At 40.3% G+C, this 22504-nt stretch overlaps 2 protein-coding genes across 4 annotated transcripts in view; one reads left to right on the top strand and one right to left on the bottom strand.

Annotated features, from left to right (window-relative positions):
- Positions 1-22504, top strand: part of Nbea (neurobeachin) — a 492297-nt gene that overhangs the window by 331452 nt on the left and 138341 nt on the right. For all 3 annotated transcript variants that reach the window (XM_075950839.1, XM_075950838.1, XM_075950840.1), the window contains exon 40: positions 6881-7017. In XM_075950839.1, coding sequence (XP_075806954.1) covers positions 6881-7017 — 137 coding nt within the window. The remainder of the gene's footprint in view (positions 1-6880; positions 7018-22504) is intronic.
- Positions 8609-11000, bottom strand: Mab21l1 (mab-21 like 1). The gene has a single exon (XM_075950820.1). It carries the CDS (start codon positions 10537-10539, stop codon positions 9460-9462), a length of 1080 nt encoding a protein of 359 aa, XP_075806935.1. The 5' UTR covers positions 10540-11000; the 3' UTR covers positions 8609-9459.

Raw genomic sequence — 22504 nt, 5'->3', positions numbered from 1 at the left:
AGACGAGGCTAAGTTGTGCACAGAAAGCCTTCAGCTAGAGGAAGACACCAAGGCAAGTGCAATGTTTAACTTTTCTCCAAAATATGAGTATTATAAACCATGATGGATGCTTATAAAGCAGCAGTTCTCAACATGTGGGTCAAGACCTGTTGGAGGGCCCATTCGAGATATGGTGCATATCAGAGATTTATATCACAGTTAATAGCAGTAGCAAAATTATAAAGTAGCAATGAAATAGCTTTATGGTTGGAGGTCACCACAACATAAGGAACTGTACTAAGGGGTCAGAGCATGAGGAAGGTCAAAAACCACTGTTGGAGAGGATGACCTCTCCTAAGAAGAGGCCTTGTATTTACCAGTCTTCTCAAAGGGGTGTGTGCCCCTCCCCACTGCTGGACACGGCAATATCTGACCTCTACTGCCATAATCGAAGCAGATCTGACAGCCAAAGCTATGGATGCTTTCTCAGTGTCATCTCCCACAGCTCTCCCTTCCTCATCTTGCTCTTCAGTCAAACAGATTTCAGGATCATGCCATTTGCAGCTCTGTGTGTTCATCCCTAATATTCTCCCCTACATTATGTATCTGTCATACCCATACATCACCCCTCATGGAGTTGCCATTCCTGCAAATTCCATACCGCAATGAAAATTGTTACACTTCAAGGAATGTCCATAGGGTTCTTCTCTACTTCTTCTTTGATAGGAGGTAGTACACATAAGGATATATAACCTAACTTTACATCATATGTAAATCCTACCTATGATGTGGACCAAACTACCTTCATTCTCATTTGTAGAATGAGGACAATATCAGTAGCTGACACATAGCCTTATTGAAAGGAATAAATAAGATTAATTTATGTGCTGTGCTTTATACAATACTCAGTTGAGTCCTTCTCTCTCTCTGACATAATTATTCAAACACATTTCTTTATTATTTTACCCCATATTTTTACCCCATAAAGGTCCTTATACATTACTCTATTCCCTTTAGTTCCCAAAAGAATACAACAGACAATCATTGTTTTTTGTTGATTGCTTGAATGAATGGATGCTGAGTTAAATGCCTCTGCATCTAATTGCCAAAGAAGAATCAAATTGTGTGCTAAGAAAAATGTGGCAGTTATAAAATTATGTCATTTTGATGAATAATATATCTGGTGTAACTAGAATAATCAAGTATAATTCCCATTGGATTTTAGTATATTTTTTAATTTTTATTTTTCCCAGGACCCACTCTCTTATGCTTTTAAATAACAATTTGGAATAAATCATAAAAAATATCATATGGTATTTTAAGAGACCTCTACTGTTACATACAAATGAAATGGTGATATGCATCATTTTTGTATTCCATCAATGCAGATTGCTCTCTGTGAGTGAGTTCTGTGCTCAGTGAAGAAGATATACCCATCTTCAGGGTGCTTATGTGAACTGGAGGAATAGATCAGCAGCATGTTCAATATTTTATAAGAGCTGCAATGAAAATATGCAAGGAGCCCTGGGAAAATGAAGCCTGGCTAGCATGAGCCCAACCTAGAGTTTAGGGTCCTAAGCCTCCTGTCCATATAGATCTAACTCACATCCTCTGGTTTATTCACACATCTAGTCTAAAAGGAATTTACTCTTCCCAGATACAAAATGACATCCTGATGCCATAAAAGAGTTCTAATTCCAGAAGATGAAAGATGTTTCCCATATGTTGAACTAAATATAATATAACTTGAAACATAAATCTCATCCCCCTCACCTGGGAGGGTGGATTATCACAAGAGCCCCAAAGTGACCACTGCTTTTCAAAAAGGTTTTTGTTCAGGACATCTCAGTGCTCTTGTATCTGGATTATATGCTTTTTAAAGCTTTTCTTTCCAAAATCCATGATAGTCCTTGCAGAAAATACTATATATTTTATATTGTTAATATATGATACATAATTTTATATATATATATATGGACAAAGAATTACTTGTTTGCCAAATGAATTGTGGAATATAAGTGAAAGGATAAAGTTAGGATGAACCAGATTGTCTCTTGGTACCTGATTCCTCATTGCAGGCACATTAAATAAGATGTAGCTTTTGATAACAGTAGTAACATTATGAACATAATGAACAAACATTGTGCTCAAGTGCAATGTTGAGTTGCATGTTCTGAAAGAGGTCTCTCGGTTTTCTCACAACTGTTTCAGTCTACTGTAAGTTGACTCTCTTCAGAAACAGATGTACTCAGAACTCTGGAGTTGTGTTCCAAGCATCAAATAGTCATCTCTGGAAAGCAGGGAAATGTGGGAATGATCTATTATTGTTAAACTCAATGTTTAAGACAGAAGGAACTCAAGGCACCAGGAAGCATCAAAGGCCACTTTCTGGGTACAAGCTTGTGTACTCACAGTGAGACTGTTTGGGAGCACTGTGTAATGAGGGTTCTGGGGGAAATATTGCTAAAACTGAAGTGCATGACCCCATATGCTTCTGAAATTTGTCTTGAAATTAAAGCCCCTTAATCTTTTTTTTCTTAGATTTTCCCCCTACTTTTCCCAGCAACATATTTAAAGATTCCATAAAGTAGTGATTGTGCTCAGTGTTTTGGTCGTATTCTGCTATCCACACTTTCATTTCCTCTGAAATTTTGTCACATTATTATAAAATCAACTGCAAATATTTACTGCCTGTTCATATTTTAGTCTTTTTTTAATCATTCTAAATACAACAGCTATTAAATTAGCTAAATGTAAGAAATATTAGCTGGGTAATGGTGTTGCATACCTTTAATACCAGCACTCACAAGGCAGAAGCAGGCATATGTCTGAGTTTGAGGCCAGCCTGATCTACAAGAATGAGTTCCAGGATAGCTAGGGCTACACAGAGAAACCCTGTCTCAATGATGATGATGAGGAGGAGGAGGAGGAGGAGGAGGAGGAGAAGGAGGAGGAAGAGGAGGAGAAGGAGGAGGAGGAGGAGGAGGAGGAGGAGAAGGAGGAGGAGGAGGAGGAAGGAGAGAGAGAGAGAAAGAAATTCAGCTGATTCCAACATACACTGCAACTATACATGCCCTAAATAAGGTAATTGCCCTCATATGTCTTATCTGCTAAGTCTAACAATGCCTTTAATTGAACATCAACTTGTTTGCCTCTATATTCTTTGTGCTGTTAGAATTGGTAAATGAAGTTTAGTGCTGTCTGCATGTGCAATTGCCATACTTGCCTTTGATAGCTAGGACTCTGTTGACCCTCCTAAAACGCAATTAAATCCTGCATCAGAGCAAAGAAAAGCAGTTCTGACCTGTGGGAACTGACCTTGGTGTTTCCGGGAGCTGGTCTGGAGGTCACAGCTAAGCCAGGGTGCTCTTGAGCTGAACATAAACATCACACAACACCATCATCTATGATGTCACTATAGACAACTTAATAATTTGATCTAAGCTCAGACAATAGCAAGGTCAAGAAACACTAAACACCCCCTCTCCTGGCTGAAGTGGGTAAATGCTGCTTCCTTACAGCCTTAGCTTGGTGCTGAAGGAGTGTTAGTACAGTAACCAGTCCTGCTAGCCTGTTCCATCAGATCCCCTGCACAAAGGTCTTCCTTCTTGAGTCATGAAATTCTACAAATCCCTTTACCAAGGTTCTGATCCTACAATTAGTCCTTCGCCACTCCTCTTCCCTTACAGTGAGCAGTGAGCCTGTGGTTCTGTTGCAGGTGCACACCACTGTGACATCTAGAGCCCAATTTCTGTGACTAGTGTGACCTTTACCGCAATGGCGATGGGAAAGAAAGACTTCTGTAAACTGTAAGGTTGTATAGAGATGCTAATGTGTTTTTTTATTGATTTCTAGGCTTTGAGTTTTGTTTTTCAGCAACACAATCCAAACTCACAAATACTTAGCATTCTTTTAAAAATATATTCAATGGCATTCTTTTCAGACATATTCAGTGGCCATGTGTGGTGGCACAAGCCTTTAGTTCCAGCACTCAGGAGGCAGGAGCAGGCGATCTATGGAACAGTTTCCAGAACAACCAGGGCTGTTACACAAAGAAGCCCTGTCTGGAAATAAAATATATTCCATGAGCATATATACTTATGACACATCAGTATACAGTGAGGTTTACTATGTCTTTGGAAGAAGCATGGCCTCAAAGAGAAACCTCTTCTCGGCTCCTTTCTGATGCCTGGTGGCTCTGGTTCGAGAATAATGGCAAGTAACACCCCTAGCCTGCCTCTAAAAGCAGTCATGGACCCATGACCAATGTCAGAAATAACATTTGCTTTTTTGTTTGCTTGTTTTTAATTATCATTATTTATGGTAGAGTTTTAAATTAATGGTAGAGTTTTAAGTTATATGTGCCAACACAATAGGAATAGACCTTTTGCATTTTGTAACACTACTGTTCTGTGTGTGCTGAGGACATCATTGTAATTTATTCTTTCATTATTAGGGTAGCTATTGGAATGGATGTGTTTACAGTCAGTTCCCAATTCACAATACCAAGCAAAGTTCTGGAGGTTAAACCCATAGTGCTGAGATGGGGGAGGGGCGCTAGAAATCAGGTCGGTAGATGAGTATCTCCTAGCACCAGGGATACTGCCCTTCAAAACACTCTGGAAAAAGATCCCAGGTCTCTAAATCACTTGGTACCATATGGAAAACATGCTGGCTTGTGATTGTGCTTTATGTAAACATTTTAATATAGGATCCCTAAAATCCAGAGGCTCCCCGAAGGGGATTAAAGCTAATCCCCTTTCTCTATTGCTGCAGTGGATTAACTGTGCGCTCTCTGGCTGCTCTGCTCCCCGGAGGCTACAACAAAAAGGCCCTGCACTCCTCCAACAATCTACGGAATTGGGAGTTGTAATTGGAGATTTGCAGGGGTTGGGGGACAAGCATCTAAGGTTGGATGTTCCGTGATGTGTCTTTCTTAAAGAAATCCTTTTATAAACTCCCAGAAAATCTCAACCCAATAGAAAAATTAGAGAATCAAAAGGAAGCGCAGTTCCGTTTTAGAAATGTTCCCAAATAAAAAGCTCCCGAGCTGTTTTCGTAAAATTCGTGCTGTATTTTAGTAAACCAGAGAGTATAGTAGTTTGAATAACTCCACTCATGATATTTTTAATTTTTTTCCAGTTTTAAACAAATTTATTGTTTGGATATGTTAAATTACTTTTAGGAGAAGGAAGCAGCTCGCCGTCTTTAATGTTTTGGGACCATTGTTTTTTTTTTCCAAATGTCAGACTTCTAAAAACCTAAAGCGTGCTCGACGGTGTTTAGAATGACCTTTTCTAGGTGGATGCTGTTTGTTTGTTTGCCTTTTTGCCAGACCCAAGTTGTTTAAGATACTGTTTCAAATGTGAATACAACAAAACATTTTGGAGAAGGAATGAGGAAACCCGCGCCGGGTGCCGCGCTGCGGAGGCGCAAGGGTTAAGGGAGCGGTTCGAACCCGCGGGCGGGCGCAGGCGATCCGAGGAGGGCCCCGGGGGCTGGAGGCGCCGGCTAGCGCGGACCCTCCAATAAACACAAAGGAGGGCCTGGGGAATAGAAACCCAAATCCACTTGTAATCGTACAAGAGATTCGGGCATAATTACTTGAGCAACCTAGATTAAGATTGATGAGCCTTTAAAGTGGCGCTCCAGACCGACCGCCTCGCCCCTTGGAAAAGAAAAAAAAAAAAAACCTCCCGCGAGTAGCTGAGGACCCAACTTCTCTGGCGGCACCGGGAGCCCGGACCGCCTTGCTAGTCTGCAAGGCAGTAGCACCGCTGAAGGCGACCCCACTTAGTCTGCTGCGGGCCAGAATCAGTAAGCCGCACCAAAACCGGCCTAGGCCTCCGGGTCTCTTCTCAGAAATAGCCGGGCTCCGGACCGCTGGCTCCGCTAGTCTTCCCGGCTCAGGCCTGGGCCTGCGGGTGAGCGCGAGACTTCCCTGGTTGCCTGTCTCCTGCTGTGTGCAGCTAAGGGCGGGCATTAATGACTGGGTTCTGTTGCTTGCTCCCTAGAACCTAAGAGAAATCAACAAAGCCCACGTTATTTCTGAATTCTTTGTCGTATGTTTAGACCAATAGCGAGAAGAGAAAGGGGTTTCAAGAAATTTCCCCTCGAATCATTGTTCTAATTGAAGAAATTCGGAGTGAGCACTCCATCGGGTGCGCAAACTTAACAAAAATCTATTGAATCCTAATTTCTCAGGTTCCAAAAGCTGAGAAATCCCATTTTCCAACTCCTTTTCCGAGAACGGTTTTGTTTCAGCGTTTTTCTCACATTTTCATCTTTGGTGTGCTCTGGTGAGAAAATGAAGGCCAAGGTTTTCGTTATTTCCTTCTTAAGAACCCGGTAGCTTTGCACTCCCAGTAGTGAATGTACCACCTTCGCACGCCAAAATTAAAACAATCCTTCCGGAAAATACTAGCCCTTGGGATTTGTATATTTAGCTGCTTTCCAAACCTTTCGCCTCTATCACCTCTCCTTGGGGTAGAGGCGCTGCCAAAAGGATTGACTTATAAGATGGTTTGTCTTTGGGGGCTTTACTCACTGCCTAGGGTCTCTTGGAGAGCGGGTCGTGTTCCTGGAGAAGCAGGGCACAGGAAGCATCCCTTCTGATCAGCATTTGTAAGTCGGATAAAGGCAGTGCCTCAGCAACAATGTAGATGTTATGGGTTTCTTATTCAACACCCTGAACTCTTGAGTTTTTATAGAATTACTCGTCTAGTTTTAAGGTACCATATAGATACTAAACATACCTTACCTAACATAAAAAGGCCTTGCATAAAATTGTTACAGGTTTTCTTAGTGCATCTTTAAAAGATAAAATCTCACCATACTCTCTTGGAAGGGAATGTAGGAGCACCAGAGAGGCCCAGACTGACTCACTGCCCCTGTCTTGCAGGCCCTGTGGTTCTCAGCACCCCTGCCCAGCTCATTGCTCCTGTGGTGGTGGCCAAAGGAACTCTCTCCATCACCACAACAGAAATCTACTTTGAGGTAGATGAGGATGATGCTGCCTTCAAGAAGATCGACACAAAAGTGAGTTAGACTGCACAGCGTTGATGGCTTTGATTGCAGGATGTGGTTTTCAGTGTTGCTTGGTTTTAAATGACTGAAGAGGTACACATATTCTCATCTTTTTTACAGAAAATAAAATGAATGAAATAACACATGGTTTCTTTCAGAATTAAAGATTGTATTAATGAGCTTAAATCCTAAACTTATGTAACAGAGCATGTGCATTTGAGCATTCTTCCTATGTGCCTTTGTGTGCACTTGGGCAGATTTGGTGTTTAAGCCAGTTTCTCCCAGATCTCTGGGGCACAGTGGCTCAGTTCCTGGGAAGACTAGAATAGGTCTTGTAAAATTTTGTGTTAACATCACATTTAATTTCCAAAAGTATATACTGCAATATGAATTATTATTTATTGAAAGGTTATAAGGAAACTGGGGCAGGAGCCATTTACATATAATTTCATTTCCATTATTACATCCATTTTTCATCTTCTGAATTAAATGGATTTTACATATGGATTTAAAGGAGGAGAAGCAGATTCTGTCTCAGCTTTGACTTGTATGTACACACAGCACACCCTTATACTCACACACCATTCCAGAAGATGCACATTTGGCGCATTGGCATGGCATACATGGAGGCTAAATCTTACCTTGTGGATTTTAGCCTCCCTGGCCAACAGAGAAACCCTACAGACAAGCACCCTTCTGCGATACATTTCACTAGTTTCTTATTTATTTTACTGTAAGTCTTGTAAATTTCTTCTTAGGGTAAGAGGTTGAGATAATGGGCTATTCTAATGGATATTCTACCGTCTTTTTAAAAAGATCTTCATATAAGTCACTTCAAAAACTTTTCTAAAATAGCCTTGAGCCTTATTGTTTATATTTAAGTTATACACAGAATTGACACGTTATAGACTCTTACTTGTAAATGAACAAAGGAAATTGTAATGTTTACTGACACCTGAGTTAACTAAGGCAGAACCTTGGTGCAGGCCTCTCAGCACTTGTTGATCAGTGAGATGCTACCAAAGAATCCTAACGCCATGGGTGTGTGTTGCATGAGTGTGCTGTGTTTAAACAGGAACATATGTCTTTATGTTTTGTCATTAGCTTTCCCTATGTAGTAAAAATGAATTGTGATTTTCTGATTAATTTATTCTAATAACCCCTGTTGTGTTAAAATAGGGTGATAAAGTATGCTAGCTAAAAGATACGTTCATTTTATTGTTTGGATTTCATATACAAACTTCAGACTTTTTATGACTTTAAGTTAATTTTCTTAGAATTTGCGGCTTTTAAACTGAGTAATATTGCCATGATAGATTTTCCCTCCTTACGTTGTCAAAAATCTACAGAAATACTAACCAGAAGCAGGGTCTCAAAAGTAGATTATAAATGTGTCACTTGTAGAAAAGAACCAGCTAGTAAATTAGAAACTGAGGAAATGGATATTTTCTATAGCTATTCAAAAGAGAGCCCCTTTAGTGTGTATTTTTAGTGATTTTATTAGCCTGTTAGTCAAAATCTTTAAAAGACTTGAGTTGATTTTCAAAAGGAACCATTAGTTCTCTTGACAGAAAACAATTTAAAATGAGACACAACAATTGGGTATTTTACTTCATTTATTTTCTTCTAATTAAATAAAATCAGCAACAGAAATTAAAATCTAAATCACAAAAGTAATTATCCAGTGTATTTCAAGTGCATTTTCAAATATATATAATTCAGATATTCAAGCGTTATTATATAAGCTGAATTCAAATTCCTTTGAATATATTTAAATAACATTTCAAGTATACTTATGGAATGTTAGAACTAGCAATATATTTGAAACAAAATGTAAACTTTTTTTTTTTAAGTTCAGACACTTCACAGACAGGTAAAGTACCAGAAGGAAATCTACCTTTAAATGCATCTTTGTTCGTGGAAAGTGTCTGGAAATTTCCAAACGGCAATTTCAGTTTTGTTCACCAAATCACAAAACACCAACATCCACACTTTCAAAGACAACATGAGATCACAATATTTGTTACAAATCAAAATATACATTACACGCTCCTTTCGCTCCTTCCGATGCCACATCCAGGTCCTCTTTACTGGAAGGCAGATGCGCCTAAGTCTCAAGATTGCTTTAATCCTTTGATGGAGTTGGTCAAGGTCTTGCGTTGTTGCTTGGGGTTTTTTTCTGGGTCTTTTCGGGTTTTGTGTACTTTTCAGGGGAGATGGGAGTTGCCTGCATAAAGATGCTTGTGGGTGTAGGTTTTCCCGTTTCCCTACTCCATTCCCTCCTCTTTTTAGGGGTGTGTGAGATGATGCGTAAATGTTGTGCTGTTACTCCTTTTAAAGGAAGAGATTGTTTGCACTGTCTCAGGAAATACTAAATAGGAATCAACCAGGAAGTTTTCATTTCGTCAGGACGTGGAGCAGAGTGATCTTGTCGGCCCAAGATTAGATCATCCTCTAGAGTTTTTCCAAACTTTTTGGGTTGGTCAGGATCTCTCTTGCCAATCGCCACGTTTGTTTAGCAGCGTTTTCCAGCGCCGAGTGAGGTTTGCCTTGAAACAGATCTAAGTTCGGTAAGAAGTAGTGGGGACACCGGCGGCACTGCAGGCATGAGATGAGCTGCAGCAGAATTCCATTCAGCCGGTCGCCCAAGCAAGATTCGTCCCAGTCCGACTCCCGGGGATGCTTCTCGCACTCGTAGGACACCAGAGTCTTCATGTGGTAGTTGTTGAGAGGCTGGCCTGGCAGCTCCAGGTGGCGGTCGCGTAGGGTTTTCAGGATCGAGAGACATTTCTTCCTGCAGCCCCCCATTTGCAGTCTGTTCTCAGCCTCTGCAAACTGCAGCACCCAAGCGTCGCTCTCTGCCGAGCTCTGCTTGCCGGCCAGGGAGTGGCACTCCTTGGACAACAGATTGAACCCTTCGGCTTTGACCTCTGCCACCCGGTTGGGTCCTGGCCAGGGGATGTGGGGAAGCGGCCAGTGGGCAGCACTCCGCGGCCAGATCCCGGTGCATTTAAAGGCCGGGGTGATCTGCACCACGTACCTATCGCGAATTCGCAGTTTCACTTCGCTCGTGTCAGCCACCATCTTTACTACATCCCTGTAGCTACACTTGTCCACCGCCTGAGCCACCAGCGTCTGAAACCTGGAGCGGATTTTGCGTGCGGAGAGGTAGCCAGAGGCGGTGATGAATTCCACCCAGAGGGACATGCTCCTCTTCCGCCCGTCGCTCAGTTTCAGCACCGCGCAGCCAGGCAGTGAGCCGTCGTCCACGAAGTTAAACACCCCCATCTGGTTCAGATAGAGTACCACCTCGAACTCGGTGGGAGAGATGACCTCCAGGCCCTCATAGCGGTTGTCCATCTCGTTGAGGGAACTGATGAAGCGCGGTTCCTGCACCTCCACCTCCTTCAGGACATCGGAGACCACTTTGCAGACTTCCCGGATGGTTTTGGCGATGGCAGCTTTCCTGGCCTGGCATTTCTCGTTGTAGTACTTATTCAGGTGGTAGACCAGCTTGGCCTGGGCCGCGATCATGTTGGGGCAGAGATCCGGATTGTACACCGGAGTCTCACAATAAGCTGTGGGATCCAATGCGGCTGCTAGCGCTGGAGCCAACTTCGGTGGTGAAAGGGGGCCACGCGCAAAAGGCACCTAGCCTCTCGGACAGGCTGCAGTGGGGGCCGCCCTGCCCAGCCGGCTTTTTATCCGCGAGCCTAGCCGGTCTTAAAGTGAAAGGCTGCACTCTCCCCCTCTCTCCTCCGCTAAAGAATCCTCTGAGAGAGACGCGTGGAGAGAACACCTTCTCAGTAATAAAAACAAAAGTTGCGCTGAATCCCCGCAAAGATCTTCCAGTAGTCAAAATAGTCACCCCTTTACGTATTTATTTACGTTTTTCCGTAATCATGGTGTGTGCAGGACTGTTAATCAGACGGAGGAAAAGTGTGCCGAGTGTGTGTCGGGTGAGTGTGTGTCTGTCAGAAGAAGCTGCTGTTGGTTTGTGTAAAAGCCCAGATGCACTCGTGTGGAAATTATAAAGGCAGGGCCAGGCAGGCGGGCGGCCAATCGCCACTGGGCTCGTCACGACAGCCTCCCCCAGCTTCAGCCTGGCTAATTAATCCCCCCTCGTGGATAGAGGCACAGAAACCAAAGGTAGGAAGCTGCTGCCGGCAGAAAACCACCCAGGCCACCTAGACAGGTTGGAAAGCAAGAGGAAATCTGGCTTTGGTATAACTTGAAGCATATTGACACTTGGAAAAGACTTGGCGAAGAGAAGTGTCTCTCAGTGCTGTAAAGCCTGCTTGTCTGTTCACCTCTGGTGAGCTACCAGGTGTACCAGTGGTCATTCACCAATTAGTGAAGTCAAAGGAACCTTTTAGAACAAAGTCACTAACTTAAATTTAGAGTAAGGTCATTAGTGCGTGTTAATCCTTGGGCTCTTTTTAATGCAAGCTAGAAGTTTGCTTCTTAACCGACTGCTAGTTTCAGATCTCAGAGTTCTCCAGCTTTTCTCCATGTTGGGTGTTCCCAGTCTGAACACTTTTCAAAACCTTAGGAAAAACCTGCTCTCTTTTTACCTAGGTTTTCCCTATTTTCATTCACTGAGAGGAATGTGTAAAAATTGCCGCTGAGTACCGTAGATATATCTACCCAGTTAAAGAGGGCTGATTAAAACAAGCTCACCTACCTGTCTGCAGTTCCCCTTGGCCGTAGCTAGGCTGGCCAGTGCTAACATAACAAACCACAGTGAAGGCTGGGTGGTGAAGATCTTTGGGATGTAGATGAGCTGTGTTGGGCAGAATCTAGACGATTCACTCAAGTGGACTTAACTTGAGAACTTGAAGGTGTGGCCCTTCGACCTTGTTAGCTCATGCAGACATAAAAACAGATCTCCCATCTCAGGTATCTTTAGTGGAGACCAACAATGGGTTCCTAATCTTATGGGATTTCATAATTTGATTGTGAGAAAATGGCCAACGGCTTCAAAAATTAATTTGTAACCTTTCAGGTTTGAGTTTGTTTCTTTAGGTTTCATACTGAAATTTTTCTTTCTTTTTTTTTTTTTTTGGAACGCTAAAGAGGTTTTTTAGGGAGCTCCTCCTAGCCAATGTCATCACCAGATGAGTCCTCAGTGCACATGAGCTCAAGAAAGAGTGATCAGGGCTTGCGTAGTAGATTTCAGTTGCCTGCTTTTGGTGCAGAGGTCTGTTTGTTTCGCATTAAAAGATTTCCAGTATAAGGATAGAGTAACACCTGTGCAAGCGGTTTTAATGGACTCCTGTTGAAGACTCCCAACTTTTAAAAGTCACAGGGCCACCTCTAATTTTGTTTCTTGTTACCCAAGAATGATAGATTCCGATTTAGATTAAAATAGTGTGTAATATTTGGGGCTTACGATGGCCGTCTATTCCATTCCCCCAAGACCTTCTTTTCCCTTGGGAGAATGGAGTAGGAATTCTCAAAGCCCCTCCCCAGTTTGCAGGCGTCGCGGGTGAACGCACTGCTACCTTTTGGCAGCTGAAGGAGGCAACCCGTAGCACCAAACCAACAAGAAAGAACTGTGCGGCTCGGAGTGGGAACGCGCGGGTCCTCAGGGTGGGGTTGCGCCAGTCAGCCTCACTCCGCGGTCCTTGCTCGTTCCCCAGCTCTCTTCCTTGGTTCATCTGCACTAGGGTTAATTGTAAAGCTTTCTGGGTGTCCCTATTCTCCACTACTGCTGCAGACCACGCTCGGTGTCCTTGTACCACTCTGCTCTCGCCGCCGCCCCGCCCTAGAGAGGCCCTGGCCGACCGAGAGTTCTCTGGACCTCTGTGTAACCTAGGGATACTTGGCCCTGACCTTTCTCCGAGATCGCGCCCTCGGTGCCTCAACCCGGCCTATTGAGCTCAAGGTAGCTCCAACACCAAGGCCCTGGTAGTTCCCTGTGTCCAACAGAGGGATTTGGGATACCATCGTCGCCGACTGCAGCCTGGCGCAGGTGGCGCATCTTTCTGCGCTCGCTGTGCGGCTTAATTGGGTTAAAGCGAAGCTAAACACCGAAGCACTTTGTGCAAACTAATAGATGGAACCGAGGCCCTTCCCTAATGATTTTTCACTTGGAGCAAGAGAACCACGAAAGTCCTTAGCCCTAGAGTGTTGCGGGGTAGTGAAGTTTCTTGAAGGCCAGGCCACGGAGTCCTGAAGCACCCTCCACGCCCGACGCTAGCAGTGATTTGCATAAAACTGGACTCCGGCGGCTTTGTCGCTGTGGGTTGACCCGGCAGCTTAGAATAACAACACTAGCTTGTCTTTCTAGCTGCTGCTACCCAGGTCGTCTGCTACTCTGAGCCCGGGAAATGAACTGCGTCTGTAGCTGAATCTATTCCGCAATCTCAACATCCTCGTTGTTGAAGGAAAACTAAACTGCACTGATGGCTGCTTCCTTCCCTCCATGCTTTCTTTAATTGAATTGCCCATGGAGAGGAATTAAAATTAACGATGTATTTTTGTGTAGTTCACCTGATTTTAATCGAGGTTTTGGCATTAGACATGTTTTGTAATGGTAAATTATTTAACTACTATCGTAATTTTAATTTAAAAAAATCATTCGACTTACTGGATTATTTGAACTGATGCTGTTATACGCAAATGATATAAAATCTGTTTTATTATATGAAAAGTCTGTATAAGAACTGGATTGATGCCAGTCGATTTTTTAAAATATAGTCTTACGAAGTATCAGAAGAAAAGCTTATGTGTGCCTCGTGTTTTTAGACATAAATGGTGAATTGTTTCCAGTGGTATGCGTGTAGGCATCCTTGACATGAGCTAATAATAGAAGGATAATTGAAGAAAAGTGACCTAATTGGAAGGAAAAGAAATACCCAAGAATCACATGATGTAACCACTGAGATGCTTGCATTGGAATGATGTTTAGGGTTTAACAAATGCAGTTTTGATTTAAAATATTACAATTAGGGAAAACACATGAAGCTAATACAAGCCTGTTATTATAACAACTAGCCATATTTGTGAACATAAAACAAGTGTTGTGAACTTCAACACTTGGAACATCCCAAATAATAAGGACAAGACAACTGTTTCTGAAGTATAGCTTCCTGAGTGACTGTCCCGGAGGGGGTGCACTTTCATGGCCTGTGCAAAGTCATGCATGCAGTCTCCTATAAAGAAAAACTGCATTGTGTTCAGAAGTATAGAACCTAAGGTTTCTAGGTTTTTTGTTGTTTTGTTTTGTTTTTAATGACTATTTAAACTTGAATTGCAAGTTCACTGACTTCACCAGTGACAACCTTCTGGAAGCTCATAAGGGATCTGAGCAGTTGCAGGGCTCACATACACACTGTCCTCCGTGTTTTCATTATCTGCCAGCAGCTAGTTTATTCACAACTGTTCATGAAGTTAAAGTTTTATTTTTTAATATGTGCTTATTACTCTGGAGACTTTAAAAGAATATGAAGTTGATTTTATTAAATTATTTATCTCTACTGCTGGAGTGGCTTTGAAGGCTCATTGTATGCATCTGATTTCTTCCCTTTCCTCTTTTCTAAAAATGTACCCAAGCTACTTTAACTGTTTATTCTGCCAGACATAGTGTAGTCCCTTTTACACTAGAGAAATTAAAGACAGATATTTGTGCAGGGTTTTCTTTATGTGTCATATTAAATAAAGTAAAATAGAGGGCGTTTTCTGGTAATTTGATGGCATCTATCTATCTATCTTTCTTTCTGTTGTGACTTATGGTATAAAAGCACTAAAACAAAATAGCTTGAAAATTGCAAGGACTTCTTAAAGTCATTATTTTGTGTTTGAAAGTCAGGTTCATCACAGGAGATTAAGGTCAATGTTTATATGAGATAGACCTGTTCTGTTTCTTCAATCTGAGCACCCTAAGAATGGAGGTGAATTTTTAAAAATTGCTTGAATAATGGAGTCCATTGCCTCAGTATTCTTTGTTACCCTAGTGCACAGTAATATGTCCACATCTGTAGTGGCAAATGCTTTTTTTCTACACTATTGCTTAATGTTGGCATTAATAAGTGTTGAAAAGAAAAGTAACTTAGAGATTAAAGATGCCAGTTGGAAGCAGAGGTCTAAGGATCACTACCACTGCTTGACTGATAGCCAGACTTTTCCTTTTATAGATAACAGAATTAAAAGCCCAGCTTGTATATGTAATTGTCTCTGTTCCCTCCCTTCATTTGAATATGTACATAGAGGTGCAGGATATTTCAAGTTGCTTCTGTAAATTGGGGTGGGGGAGGGGAAGGAAAAAAGGTCTAGGGAAAACTCATCAATGAAAAGATTTTTTTTTTCTGTTCATAATGATTATGTCTCTGATTTCTTCCAAGTGTCTTTGGACAATGAGATTTACATTCGCTTGAGTGTCATGGAATGACGATCTCTCTGTCGTTCCTCAGAATCCTTGGTAACATACCCCGTATCATTATGACGAAACTAAAATTGTTATTGTTAAATCTTAGCCTGTATTCTTCATTCAGACATCACAGAAATAAGCAGACAGGATAAATGGGCTCATCACTTCGTTTTCCCCCTGTATGAACAAATAAAAACAAGGACACCCCCTAACAAATAACAAACATGGATTGACTAGAATTTATGTATGTGAATGCAGCCCCAGTGCTCTGGGTAGGCTGCATTTTTATTGCACTCAGAGAAAACAGTGGAACCAGGTGTGATTAGCTTGTTAATCTAGGCCTGCACTGCCATTATTACCACTTCATACTGTGCATGATTAAGGCACTGAAAATGTTCAACATGACCTTGAGCCTAGAATATGGTTTCTAACTGATCAACTTCAGTGAGTGCTGATCTAAAATAATCTCTCCCTTTTGTTATTTAGTGTTTGGAGGTTTTTTTTGAATGAACAAAGCATTCCTATAATTGGGCTTTATTATAATTTTCAGTAATTATTAACTAAAGTGCTGATTTAAAATAATTATAGAAAATGATCAACCCTTACCACATTTATGTAATGACAAATATTTTATAGAAAAAAGGAATTGTCATATATATATATATATATATATATATATATATATATGGCAAATGTTTGCAAACAGACCCCTGTATAATATTTGGTTTTCCCTTCTGGCTATACTCACTATACAAGTATGTAAATTTTAGTTTACCAGTGTGTACTATTTATTTTTTAATTTTTATGATTTATTTTTATTTTATGTGCATTGGTGTGAAGGTGTCATATCCCCTGGAACTGGATTTTCAGAAAGTTGTGAGCTGCCATGTGGGTGCTGGGAATTGAACCCAGTAAACGCTGAGCCATTTCTCCAGCCTTTGTGTACTATTTCTTTTAAGTACAGTTTTTATATAGTGCCATGTTAAATACGTCAAGTGGAAAGTAGAATTGATAAGCATTTGATACTTTTAAATCTACATAACCTTTTAATTTTTGTGAATAAAAAATTAAAATAAAAATTAAGAGCATGATTTAGAAGATGGAGTTTTTTTTTTTTTTTTTTTAAATAAAAGTTGAGGATCTTAAGGGCAATGGCTGCTGTTCTAAAAGACCTGGGTTCAATTCCCAACACCCACATGGTGACGGTGACTCAAAACCATCTGTAACTCCAGCTCCACAGAGGACTGGTGCCTTTTACTAGCCTCCTCAGGCAGCAGGCATGCACTTGGTGCACATATATACATGCAGACAAGCCTACAGAAAATAAAATGCATACACACAAAATCAAATACAAGTAACTTTAAACAATACAGTAGGGTGTATTGAACTATAATTTGCAAAGAGTACAATTCCGGTCTGTGAGGTTTCCATATGAATGTACCATCCTGTGAACTCTCAAATGAATTAGTAATATTTGAGGCATTTTTGTTTTTTAATACCTTTATGGCACAAGAAAGAAGTCTCACAAACTCTTAGTATTTGCATTTTACTCTGAAGTTGCTTTAATCTTTCTTTTACATGATATAAGATGAACCTATGGAGTAATTATAGCTAATTCTGAATAATGTGTGCACATTCTTGCATCATATGCTTTGGATCCAAGTTTCATATCAATGCACATTGCTACTTAAATGTAGATGGTGAAGAACACCAAACAAAGAATTAGTAAAGTGTCCAAGTACAGACATTCTGTTCATGCTACTGCTGTCCCAGATAGTTCAAGTGGAACTTGTAAGAACACAGCTAGTCTTTAGCCCCGTTCCAAGATATACAAATTATTTAAATGCTTTCTGTTTTATATTTTTTATTTGCAGTTAAAATAGAAATTTTAATGTTAGGCAAGCTTACAGGCCTATTAAGAAAAAAGTTATTGCCTTCTTAATAATTTTAAACCATTCTTAGGAAACGTTCTTTTCACACAAACATACACACACACACACACACACAAAACCATAGTGTTTCAGATAGTAAAAGATTGAAATAACTTTTTGTGTTTTCACATTAATCTGTCGAAAGGAAACAGGGACTAAATATAGGTTTCATTTGCAGGAACATTCCATAATGTTTGTTGTTTTGTTGCTTTGGTTAGGTTTTTTTTTAAGATTTATAGTTTTTTATTTGAGTGTGTGTGTGTGTGTGTGTGTGTGCTCGCGCGCACGCGCCTGCCACATGTGTTGTAGACGCCTGTGACGCCCGAAAGAGGATGTCAGATGCCCCGGAACTGGATTACAGGCAATTGTGAGATGCCCGATATGGGTGCTGGAAACCAAACTCAGGGTTTCTATAGGATCGGCAAGTACTCATCCTTAGAGCTTTCTCTCCAGCCCCCATAAACCAGTACTTACCAGTCTTCAGTAATACCTTCAGAGATTGTTGGCAAATGGATTTTAAAACGACTAATGAGAAATTCAACAATTTCTATCCAGTCACATGCATTTCAGTATTATACACTTTTTTGTTGTAGGATCAGTTTAAATGTCACTAGCGATTCTGTTCATAAAAAAACATACACTTCTTAAACATTCACCTACATTGATAAGTACCATGCACATAAAAATGTCTTTACTAATTTAAAAGCATTTTCTGCTTTTGCAACAGACCAAGGTTAATTTTTTGTAACCTTCACCTGTATTTGATAAGCAGAATGCATAATTCATTGGGGAAGGGTGGGTGTGGGTTTGTTTCTGGGTTGGGGTTTCCTAGTAGGCAGCGCAGTTCTTCATTTGTTTTGCTCTCCACGCTGCATTAGCACGTTTTCCCCTGTGTGCATCTGCCAGCACACAATTTAGCCACGGGCATCTGTAGACCTTGTGGTGATCAGTATTGCAGGCAAAAGCCATATGTGTTTAAATAAAAAAATAATCTCTTTATTTCATTTGCTGTTTTAACTGGATGGATAACTTTTGTGCCTCAAGACAGAAGAAGAAAAAATACAGAAATAATTAATTGCCTCTATTCTTAAGGCAGTTTCATTTCCCCTCCAATATGGAATGCTTGTCAGCTCTCCTGATAAATGACTGCATGTATTTGCATAGATTTTACATTAACACAAAAATTAGTTTTATTTGTGAAAAACTAGTTTACATAATAATATAAAGTCAGTGTTATTGATTACATTTTTAAACGCTGATGACTGTAGAGAGACTGTGTATAACATTCTAACTTTTCAAAGGTCTGGTCAACCTGTTCCTTATTTTAAACTTTCTCTTTAATGATTTATATTGCTTTGTATTAACTAGATATAAAAGGGTAGTTGTAAAATTTTCAGTTTTAATAAATATCTTTAAAAGATATTAACCACAGCTATTTCAGACACTTAGCACTTACTTGGATAAAGATTACATTAAACTTTCTCAAGGAATTTTTTGAAAATATTCAGTATGAACTACATGCACTTCAAACAATTGGACGAGCATGTCATAGGAGAAAGATCTAATTTTGATATTAATATTATCCCAAGAGCATGTACCATATTGAATGTATGTAACTGAACTCTTTCCTGAGAAGTTATTTCTAATGTATCTGAGAACTACCCTCTCCACCTTTGTTCCATTTCCTTAAATGTACTTAATTGAATATCCTAACCCAGTGTTAACACAGAATTAAAAACATCAACAACAGCAAGAAGACCACTGTTCTGGAGCTGTCTGGGTACTGATGAGAGTCCCCATCTAAGAGGCAGGCAGGAAGCGGATGATATGGCATCTTGTTGTCTAGAGGCAGCCTGCTAACTACATGCCATCATTGTATTAGCATGTTATGGAAAAATGCAAGTATGTTCAGTGCTGTTACATCACAAAGCTTTTCATATAGTACACTTGATCCTCAAGAAACAGACTGTACTGAATGGCAACCAAAACCCAGAGTATCTCTGCCACTTCTTGATTCCAGGCCACCCTGGGTGCCAGCTGTCACAGCTCAGCTAATGATGACAAATGCCCCTCTCTATGCAGATTGCCGAGCTTGCAGACTGCTGTGAAAGGCAACCAGATTACCTTTCTGCAGATAGTAACTTAACCTTTTAAGCTCATGTCAAAATCAAATGATTGGCTGTGATAGTTTCAATACCTGTGTCTTTAAAAAATCAAAATAACACTTTATGATGCTATGAAATTTGTTTCACTGTATGATTGGCAGCCTTCACCTTGGATACTATAATACTCTTAATGAGATGTACGTGGGATATATAGCACAGACAGTCAAGAGTATGTATTTAAAACAGCTTTAAATCAGGTAATAGGAAAACTTGAGAAAAACTGGTGAAATACTGGGGGAACAATGTGTTCTCTTTTTCTCTTCATCTGAATATTGGAGCCTTTCTGCCTCTGTGTATAGACCCCACATGCTCTAAATGGGCTGATGATTATTCTTTATACATAAGTCAACATGAGCGGTGGAATGGAGAACAGTACTCAATGAGAAATGTTAGGACTCAAAAATGAAGAAACCAAATTGGGAAGGTTAAGAGTCTTACCAAGGGTCACATAAATAGTTTCAGAGTGAGGTTGGTCTGACAGTGGCTGGTGTCAGCTCTACAGCATGTGGTCTACATTACAAAAACAAGTATATGTGGGTTCATGTACTTCCCCATATTCTTTGTAGCAGCAACTGTGTGGTTTATTATTCTGAAAAGAAAACTAAAGGTCTGCTTTAAGGATACATTAACTAAGAATATGATCAGTGACTTAAATTCCATATTACAGAGATCTTAATATGTTATAAATTTTAATTTTATAACTTTGGTCTTCCACATATGGCAAATATTTATGAAGAATATATACTATTTAATGAATATAAAATTGTACTGATTCACCAAAAGATCTAGTTCCTTCTAAAACCAATTGATACTCATAGGTAGGCCTAGTGAGATGAGTAGGCAGCTGAAGGCATTTGCTGCCAGGCCTGATGACAAGAGTGTGACCCCCATGATCCAAATAGTAGAGAAAGAAAACTTACTTATTTTGTATTTTGTACTTTGTATTTCACATGTGCTCTATAAAGCACATGCCCCATCCCTTACACACAAAATAAATAAATATAAACAGAAAAGTAAAAACGAAGCTAATGGGCTGTATCTTTATAAAAAGAGAAGTTTAGAAATAATTGATTTAAGTATTATTTGGGAAAATATCTATGTACGGCCGTAGGGTTCTTTATTCATACTGTGTCACTCTGTGATATCAATGAGCTTCATTAAGCCGGAATAATATATAGCTTTTTTTCAAGACTTATTGAAAACACCCTTTCATTATTAAAGTGCAGCCTTGCTCAAGAATGCTATATATCCTTTCATTATTAAAGTGCAGCCTTGCTCAAGAATGCTATATATCAGGTATTCTGGTACAGAGCTACCTATGATCCTATCACCAAGGAGGCTGAAGCAAGAAGAACTGTTTGAGTTCAGTGTGGGCTACATAGCAAATTCAAGGCCTGCCTGGGCTGAATCATCAACCCCTGTCTCAAAACCAAAATCAAATCAGAACAAAGAAAGCTTTGGGAGTCCCAGGTGCTTTCCCCCCCTATCAAACATGAGGATTGTTTTCAATAATAGACATCTGTCTATTGTATTATAAAATTTTCATATACATTTTAATTATGATACTTAGGATTTCCAGTAAAACTAATGCTTAACATATGTAAATGCATATAAAGTTTAAGTGAACATTTTGTTATACTATACCATGCAATTAGTATGAGGAAGAATAACCTTTACCTCATGAGTCTGACACTCTCTCTAGGGTTCTCTATGGCCCCCTCCTTTGGCACTGTGTCTGCTCTGTTAGCCGCATGGCCGTCCAGTCCCTCTGCTGAGAAGAAGCCCATCACCACCCAGTAGACATTCACTAACAAGAAAGAAAGAATTCCTGACACAGAGTTAAAGTCCCTCCTTGAAACTCTTAGCTTTTCATAAGGAATTTTTCCCCACAGTATTATTCTTTTAAGAGAAAGAAGCTTTTTAAAGTAAGCATGATCAGTCACCATATTACAGCTCTTTTACTCTGTAATAGTCTTTGGTGGGAACTGCTCTTGATAATGATCTCTTCCTGGGCCAGTGATGTGTGGTCCAGCACTTGCTCCAGATGCTCAACAGTGGCCTGAGAGCCACAACTCCCATTGAGTACAACAGTCATCCTCTAAACTACACCCTGCCACGAAGCTGTGAGGTCTGGCATGTTAATTGTAGTAAATATATTCTCCCCTAGTGGTATTTTCAGTTTATGATGGGTTTATTGGGATGCAGTTCCATTGTCTGTCAATAAGCTATATGTCAGATATACCTGTGCCCTTCAGTCCTTGTATTAATTCTATGTTTCATGATACCCACTACCCTGTTCAAGACCCAAACTTCGCCGTATGGCTTTTGGTAAATATGATGAGTATATTACTCACAAATGAACTGGGGACTCTAGAGCAACTTTCAGTAAGTGAGACAGTTAAGTCAACTTTGGGTTCTACGAAAACCCTATTTCTAAATGCCGTGCATAAATCTCTCTCTCTCTCTCTCTCTCTCTCTCTCTCTCTCTCTCTCTCTCTCTCTCTCTCTCTGTGTGTGTGTGTGTGTGTGTGTGTGTGTGTGTTCATCCGAGTATAGGGACACATGCTCCATGGACATTCCTGTGAAAATCAGAGGACCACCTCAGGTTCTAATCCTTGAACTCCCACCTTTTTAGAGACAGGAACTTTTTCTCATTCCCTGATTCATAAACACTAATATCTTATTGGTTTAAACATATGTAACTAGAATATTTTTTGAGACAGGTCACTCTATTATATAACCCTGGCTGTCTTGGAACTTGCTATGTATATCAGGCTGGACTCAAACTCACAAAGATCCTCCTGCCTCAGCCTCCTGAGTACTGGTGTTAAAGGCGTGCACCATCACACCATTGTAACTAAAACTCCAAGTGCTTTCCAACTCAGTTTATCTTGCTACTTTTAGGTATTTTTCCAAAGTTTGAATGAGAATAAGTTTTAAATTATTAAATTGAATAAGAACAAGAATAACAGTTCTTTCTAAAAATTTGTGAAAGTTTGCAAATTCAGTGTCCATACAAAAACAGAATTTAG

Source organism: Microtus pennsylvanicus, chromosome 16 (genome assembly GCF_037038515.1).
Source record: "Microtus pennsylvanicus isolate mMicPen1 chromosome 16, mMicPen1.hap1, whole genome shotgun sequence".
Classification (NCBI taxonomy): domain Eukaryota; kingdom Metazoa; phylum Chordata; class Mammalia; order Rodentia; family Cricetidae; genus Microtus; species Microtus pennsylvanicus.
This window is presented reverse-complemented; position numbering and strand designations above follow the sequence as displayed.